This window comes from Hypomesus nipponensis, chromosome 22 (genome assembly GCF_054491055.1).
Source record: "Hypomesus nipponensis isolate SF chromosome 22, ASM5449105v1, whole genome shotgun sequence".
In the NCBI taxonomy this organism is placed as follows: domain Eukaryota; kingdom Metazoa; phylum Chordata; class Actinopteri; order Osmeriformes; family Osmeridae; genus Hypomesus; species Hypomesus nipponensis.
Window position 1 is genome coordinate 16,817,944 of NC_140382.1, and position 8,269 is coordinate 16,826,212.

The following is an 8,269-nucleotide window of genomic DNA, read 5'->3' on the forward strand; positions in this document are numbered from 1 at the left end:
CGTTCACCCCCAGCAGATTCCCCCCTGAGAAAATACCCACCATACACCTATATATACATTTAGAAAACCAATTTCCACTGCAAACAAAAATGTTTGTGTCGCAATAAAATTCTTTATTCCTTATCTAGTCACCTGCTACAAATGGTTGTAATTCTGTTTTTGGCATGCATAGAATCACACATGAAATACAAATCAACGTACAATTAAGACAGTTTAAAGTGAACACTCACAAAAACACGTAAAACACATAATCAATAAACAAGGCCCTATCCCTCTGACAAATAAGACCTCTCACACAGGTGCATTCCTTCCTATGTGGATGGTAACTGCACTAAAATCATATGTATTCTTAGTTTACATGCAGGAAAATGTGCAAAACAAGGAATTACATTAATCAGAAGTACATGTTTTATCTCTTCATCTGATCTATGAGTCTACAATTCTCCTATAGCCTAGATGCCCTTCGTTCAAGGAAACCTTGAAAAACCTTAAATGAATCTCCCCTTAGTATGCTCATCATAGACTCTTGCTTGATATGTGTTGATAATGATATAAATGCGAAGAAGTGCATTAGTGCAAATAGACAACATTTAAATCAAACTGAGACAAACTGGCTATATGCCTTAGGTTTGACATTAACTCTTCACAGTTAGTAGATTAAGACATTAAGACTTGTAAACACTGACACACGCACACACACACACACACACACACACACAGAGATAGTTCATATTTAAAAAAGGTCAAATAAATAGTCTATTGCCTTTAAAAGTGTATGTACGGTGTCCATTATGCTAAAGACCAGACACTATGTGTAAAAAGTGCTAAAAATGTCTCATTTACTATGCTACTGCCACAACCGACAGTGGCACTAGGCAAGAGTTCAGCTCAAGAAAGCACCTCGCTCTTACTACCTACTGTAAACACACACAGTACAAATGGTGTCAGCGCTATTTAAAATAGACAAGGTTAAGATGTGCGAGGTGTGTGTCGTTGATCTGTTGCGTTGTCAGCGACAACAGCATCATGTCGTCACGGGGACGCTGTTGCCGTCAGCGACAGCAGCGTTATCATAACGGGGGACAGGGGGTCCACCGTGGATCCAGTGGCCGCTGTGCTCGATGCAAGATGTGGCAGTGACAGGGCGGGGTTGATATGTCGTGTGTTTCCTCTTGGTCGGAGGTCGGAGGTCAATACGTCTGGCCTCGCCGCCGTCTCTGCCCCTCGTCGGGAGCGGGAGTGTTCGGTTCCGAGACGCGTACATCCTCCCCCCTCAGCGAGACATCATCCGCACAAACTCTGACAGGAAGGAAGCAGACAGGCCTTACGTAAGATAACGATTATGGATGAGAGGGCAGCGCTTGCCTGCCTTTGAATAAGCGAACAGTGAGGATGTCTCGACACAGGGATAGCTGGGAAGGTATGAATCACTGTATCCGCGACGCCTGGTTCAAAACCTCCTTTATTCACCTCACACTGTCAAATGTGAACCGGTACAAATTTAGCACCAGCATTCCGAGATAAATGGATGGAGTGGATGAGAATATGGAGGTGTAACCTGTGACAGTGAATGGATAGCAGAACAACCAAATGACTCCAGGGTAATAATAGCAACAGTGGCTATTTCTGGCCCTCAGGCGGTATGCTTTCCTTGTTTTTTGATAATCTGTGAGGTGGCATAATCCTTTGGTGTGGAGATAATCTGTCAGGCAGGCCTACCGCCCGCATTCTCCCACCACTCTCTCTGCACGCTGCAGGAATATCATCCAGACTCACACTAGGCTGTAGCTGGAGCCAACACAGCGTGTGTGATTTGTGTGCGTGTATGTCTGTATGTGTGTGTGTGTGTGCATTTGTGGACATGCACGTTGGCATGTATGTGTGTTGGTGTGTGTGTGCATGTACGTGCATACAGTACATGTGCAGGAGAGTCATCTCCTGTGTGTTTGTACCCTTGTCTTCTATTTGCTGCTCTCTAAACCTCAATGTGTACTTAAACATATTGCAGTTCCCATCTTCTTTAAAGAAGCTCACTAAATTGACAACCCCATGAGGGAAGTCTTTTCTTTCAACAGGACTTGTTCCATGCTCTGTAATTACACACCCAGGTCTAAAACATAGACAAACTAACACTAAGGATATCACAAACATAATATCACAGTTGCTGAGGAGACTTAGAAACCACCTCACCTTCAAAGTCAACATGTCCATCTCCATTCAGGTCAATATCCTGCAGGATGTCCTCCAGATCTCTGTGGCCAACCTGACGGATAGACAGGAACAGGAAATGCTCAAGACAGGAAGTGCGAGGGCAGAACGACCTACAGAAGTGTCTGATTATATTTCTGACACTGTATGCTGAGGATTTAAATTTTATGCAGACATTTTGTTCATGGAGGAGTCAGATGGCTGAGCGGTGAGGGAGTCGTTGTTGGATCGATTCCCCGCCAATGACGTTGTGTCCTTGGCCAAGGCACTTCACCCTACTTGCCTCGGGGGGAATGTCCCTGTACTTACTATAAGTCGCTCTGGATAAGAGTGTCTGCTAAATGTAAATATAAATTTTGCAGACACTTCTAACTCGCACAGTTAGCTAATGGGACCTCTTACACTACTGTAACTGCGTGAGTTAGATAGCAAAACCTTACCTTCGTAATTGCATTTAGTGTTTGAGAACCAATGTAACTGCTAGCTACTAGAAGTGGTTGATCAAGTATATGCAATATGCGGACCTGATCTGTGCATAGTCGATTGAAGCAGCCGATTGCAAGTTAAGGTGGAAATGTCAGTTAATTGGTCTTTTGTCAACGTGCCGCGTGTGTGCAGTGAGTGATTGATTGACAGAATAACACAGACTCAGTTTAAATCTTACTTGTTGGCCTAGAAGTTTCTTCATGGCTTCTCTGAGCTCCGCGGTGCTAATTTGACCGTCGCCGTTGGTGTCAAACTGAAAGAGGAAGGTCGACATTTAACATTTTAATGTCTGGAATCCACTCAAATCCCCATTCATTCAATCTCTCTATTCTCCTTCAGTTGAACTCTTTTCAGTATTCCTCTCATCCTCTTAGAATTATTGTCCATCTTTCTACATCATCCCATTTCTATTTTTAGCTGTCCAGTCTTTCCACCTTCTTTTCCCTCAGTTCCCATCTGCATTTCCATTTTGCATTTCAATTTAGTCATTTAGTAGACGCTCTTACCCAGAGCGACTTACAATAAGTACAGGGACATTCTCCCCGAGGCAAGTAGGGTGAAGTGCCTTGCCCAAGGACACATCGTCATTTTGCATGAATCGAACTGGCAACCTTCAGATTACTTGCCCGATTCCCTAACCGCTCAACCACCTGACTCCCATCTCCCTCGGTTTCCCCCCCCCCCCCCATCCCCGCCTCCTCTCATTCCCAGCTCCTCATCTTCTCCTCTCTGCTTCCCCCCCTCTCTCCTATCCCTCCCTCCTCCCTGCTCCTTCCTCCTTCCTGCTCCTTCCTCACCTCTTTGAAAGCATCCCTTAGCTCCTTCACTCCAATCATGTCTGCCGTTTCAGCCAGAAGTTTGGGCCCCATCAGCTCCACAAAGTCCTCAAAGTCTACATGTCCTCCCACTGCAGGAACACAAGAGAAGAAGAAGGAACCAGAGAAGAAGAATGATCAGTAACTCAGCAACAAGTGAAAATATTTGTACTTGTACCTTTTTTTTTACTTTTTTTTGTTCTTTGTAAAATTATTTTCAGAACTTTTTTTCAAAAATATCAACCGTTCGAATTTTGTTTTTTGAAAATATATTGCCAACTTTCTCGAAATGTTCTTTTCGAAAACGTTTTCAAAATAATATTTTTACAACCTTTCAAATTTTATTTTTCGAAAATATCTTGCCAACCTTTTCGAAGCGTTCTATTAAAAAACTTTTTCGCAAAAGTAAAGTACTAATACCATAAAAAAATAGTACAGTAACAACCTATTTATCCACACCTACACCTACACACACTGAGTAACTCACGGTTCATGTTGATCTGCTGACTCAGCTCAATCAGCTCCATCTCAGTGGGCATGTATCCCATAGTCCTCATGCAATTCCCCAGGTCCTTACAGCCGATGAAGCCGTCCTTGTCCTTATCAAACTCCCTAAAGGCCTCGCGCAGCTCTGGAGGGGAGAGACACATTTAATTCAATACAATCAGGATGGATTCAGTGCAACGAACGTAAAAACACTTGTTTACACAATGTCTATCACTATTAGCAGCATTGCATTCAAGGTCATGCATTCATCACTGAAATTAACATGTTTTGTGAACCCATCTCCTTTCAGTCACACTCACCATCCATCTCCTCTGGTCGCAGTTTTCTGTCCTGGAAGGTAAACAACCACAAAACCTAGTTAGTCTCAACACGTTTTAACTATAAAAGTAATAAAATCCCTTTCAAACTTCTGCAAAACATGTCTGACATTTCAAAGGAATTGTTACTATTAGATATGAAGAGGATGGATGAAGCCCAACGACGTGGCACTTTGGTATCAGCGACTAATTTAACACCCGTTTGTTCATGAAAGTTTGGTTCAAGTGAGACTGAGTGAGCTATCAACCCTCAACATCATTCAGCTGCAGTTACAACGTGTTTCATTCCCTTATTTGGAGGTGAGGAGCTATGAGGTACTGAGAGGACACACACAAACAAACTCACATCATCACACCCATAACAAACACACACGCAAGTGCTTATTTTGCGCTGTCTCAACTTCAAGAGTTTCTTTCTCTTTTAAGTCTAACCTGTGTCTGACCTCCAGCCCATCTCCTCTCCTTAACAGCATCTTGTAGCAGCACATCATGAGGATGGGCTGTTAGGGGAAGCAGCTACAGACCACTCACTAACGAAGGGGGCCCCCCAGGGTCAAAGAGACAGAGGCATGTCGGTCTCGAATGACAAGGGGGCGCCGACTGGAGAGACATGCAGTCACAGAGGAAGTCAGCTGACCATAGCAGTAGGGCTCCTCGCGGATGAGGGAGAACTCAGCCCGTCAGAAAGTCACAGTGGAGCGTCGTCAAACACAAACCATCCATGACACATGGGCTTTAGGTGAGGCCTCCACCACACACACACACACACACACACACACACACACACTCATAACACAGTACACACATGCTGTAGATCACACATATACGCACACAGTATCCACATGCTGTCTCTCTCTCACACACACAAAGTGTGCATTCACTCTCCCCCCCCCCCCCCACACACACATACACCCTCTTATTCTGTTGACATCAGCTCATTGTCAGCAATACAACCTCTCAGTGATTTGCTGCTTGACAGAACAACAACATGGATTAGAACTGGGGGAGGAAATGAGATCAGAGTACATCTTACTGACTGGGAACTGTGGTCAGAGTTGGTACTGTGTATAGTACAGTGCACACTGGATATGTGCCTGAATGTTGGAGCAGTGTTTAGTAAATGTGTGTGTATGTTTGCGACTGCTAGTGTAGTATCTGTGTGTGCATGTGTGTAGGTCTGTTCATGGAGTATGTAATGCATAGGTGTGTGTATAGTATACGTGTGTGTGTGTGTGTGTGTAGATCTGCTTGTGTACTTTGCAGTATGTGTGTGTGTAGGGATGTTCGTGTCTGGACTTACGTACAGCCTGCCGGTTATCTGCGAAGCCCTTGCGTAGGAAGATGCAGGCAGGGCCCAGCACGTTGTGCATGTGGGGCCCGTTCTGGGCCAGAGGCTCGTGGTAAGCCCCCCCCGAACCCCCCTCCTCGCCCTGCACGGCTTTGTAGCTTCTCTTCTGGTCCTGGGGGGGGGGGGGGGGGGCCCACGTCCATGTGAGGAGGGGGGTTGGAGGGGGGGGGTACAGAGGAGCGCATGGGGGTGGTGGAGACAGTAGTAGAGACCGTGACTCGAGAGAAGTTGGGGAGTTTGTAGCCGAGGGCCGTGCTTAGTGTGTGTGTGTGTGTGTGGGGGGGGGGGGGCGTTGAAGGGAAGGAGGGGTGGGGGTGGGGAGGGGTCGCAGTGGGTAGGGCTGGCGGGCTGTCAGTCACAATGGAACACCCCCGGGGCGGGGCAGACTGTTAGTCGCGGTGCAGGACAGCAGCGCAGGCAGCGGTTAGAGACGGTCCAGTTTAGTAGACAGATCATGTCAACCCTGAGACTTGGAGAGAGCTCAATCACTGAGACCAGCACAGAAAGCCTTTAACCCAGGCATCTCACATGACAACAAAGTGCTGGACGGGATTGTACCTCAGTGCATGCAGTGGTTTGCTGATACAGATTTACAGGTATTTCAAGCATGGTTACAATTACTGTAAGTGGTTAACCAAAACTCCAGACTGCTCTCTCTCTCCCTCCCTACCTCCCATGGCGTTGTGTGTCCCATCTCAGAGATAGATGGCTCATTTGAGCTCATGCTAATTAGCCTTTCCTCCATCTGCTGAAGGCAAATCAAATTCATCCAACCATTACGTTATAATGACCAATTATCTTGCAGTTCAGGGGTAGAAAGCCTCCTGCAGAGCCAGCCCCCAATTACCTGAGGAGCTGCAGGTTAATTAGAGAGGAAGGGAACATCCCATCATGAAGACCATCTAAAGTCCTCGTCCAATGAGGGCAGACCTCTCTTGTCAGCAGCGGCTGATTAACAGAGATTGTCTGTTGACAACATAACTGAACGAGACCCTGGACAGAAGAACGGAAACACTGGATGAGGCCTTCAGCCTCTGTCCACCTCCTCGTTTTCCTCTCTCTTTTTAATCTATTTTCTCTAGTGCAAGAAATTGCTGGGGCTTCAGAGCGGAAAGCACTCTTTGTCTTTTAGTCTCCTGATCCTCCTTTGAGCTGACTTTGTCGACATCTTGGGTTTAGCTCAGCAGTAGAATGATTGCAAATCCAGAGATCGCAGGTTCAAATCCCCCCTGTGTGTCGCTTTGGATAAAAGTGTATGCTCCATGAATACGTTCAAAAAAATTCTCTCAGCAGCCCAAGGAAGATCTTAGTCTCACTGTCACAAAGAGCGACCTGCTGCCGGATACATGCCCTGGAACACACACCACACACACACACACGCACACACACACACCACACACACACCACACACACGCACACACACACACCACACACACGCACACACACACACCACACACACACCACACACACTCACACACACACACCACACACACACACCACACACACACACACCACACACACACCACACACATACATAAACAACCACCGCACACACACTTACATGCAGACACACACACACACAGACACACACACATACAGTCACACACACAGACATGTACTGTACACACATACATAAATGCGCACACGCTCCAATGCACTTACACCCACACATGCACTCATTCATTTACCCTCTAAAACGCATGACCTTCACTCTCCATCTGCTAACGCGCCAGCACCAGCCACGGGAAAGCAATGCCTGCTGGGTAATCCAGCCACGTGATTCGGGAAGAGATGCCACACCATCACAGGGTCCGTTGATGTCCAGCGCCCCCAAACCGGGACCGGGCGCCCCCCCCCCCCCCCCTCTGAAGCAGCTCACCAGGACCACGGGACAAACCCCCCATCTTAGGACGGGGAGTCGGGGAAAGGAGAAGCAGCCAAGCGCGTGAGCATGGCTGTGTTGCTGGACAGATGGCTCCAACAGTTGCTTATCATATTGTCCGTGCTTGAGAATGAGCAGCTGCTGGGGAGATGTGGAGAATCTATTTGTGGAACTTTCGCACTGGCGGACAGAAGCCTCATTCCGGTGCACGTCGGCCGAGCGAACTACGCTTTTGTTTGTCCTCTTATTCTTGTCTTTCTTATGTCGAAACAGAATGTCTGTCAACGCACACTTGAGGGACACTGGGTGGTCTAACGACGTTCAGCCATGTTTCTGTCTCTCTCCCGCCTGGATCTGAAGTGTTACAGTAGCTCGCTCTATCAACAACAACAACAACAGTGTCTCCTACACGACGGGCAGATCGTCCGGTGGGAAGTCAGACCTCCACGTGTGTCAGTGCCGGGCACCACAGGACAGCGCCACCTGGTGGCAGCTTTGGTCCTCAGCCTCCCTTCAGGGGTGACGTGCTGGTGCGAGGGCTCGGCAGAGTGACTCATGTGGAGGACGCACTCCACCACCAAGCCGGCACCACGACGACAACGACGATAGCGCTGTTGATGGAGAGCTAGGAGTTGAGAGCGTCTGAAGAAGCAGAGAGCCAACTCACTTCACCCCCCACAGACACCCACAGAACCTCGACCCAATC

General features: G+C 47.3%; 1 protein-coding gene across 1 annotated transcript; it reads right to left on the minus strand.

Annotated features, from left to right (window-relative positions):
* Positions 1-92: 92 nt before the first annotated feature.
* LOC146236913 (calcium-binding protein 1) lies at positions 93-5,785 on the minus strand. Its single transcript, XM_084686841.1, has 7 exons — positions 5,641-5,785; positions 4,316-4,346; positions 3,997-4,140; positions 3,492-3,601; positions 2,873-2,947; positions 2,191-2,263; positions 93-1,299 (listed from the first exon to the last, which is right to left on the minus strand). Exons 1-7 carry the CDS (start codon positions 5,701-5,703, stop codon positions 1,274-1,276), a joined length of 522 nt encoding a protein of 173 aa, XP_084542967.1. The 5' UTR covers positions 5,704-5,785; the 3' UTR covers positions 93-1,273.
* Positions 5,786-8,269: the final 2,484 nt, after the last annotated feature.

Bases quoted from the DNA above. Each gene is read 5' to 3' on its own strand.
- LOC146236913 (XM_084686841.1), bottom strand. From the start codon at position 5,703: ATGCACAACGTGCTGGGCCCTGCCTGCATCTTCCTACGCAAGGGCTTC. The intron at 4,141-4,315 runs GTGAGTGTGACT...TCTCCCCTCCAG, and splicing joins GCGACCAGAGGAGATGGATG to AGCTGCGCGAGGCCTTTAGG. The intron at 2,264-2,872 runs GTAAGATTTAAA...TCTATCCGTCAG, and splicing joins AGAAACTTCTAGGCCAACAA to GTTGGCCACAGAGATCTGGA.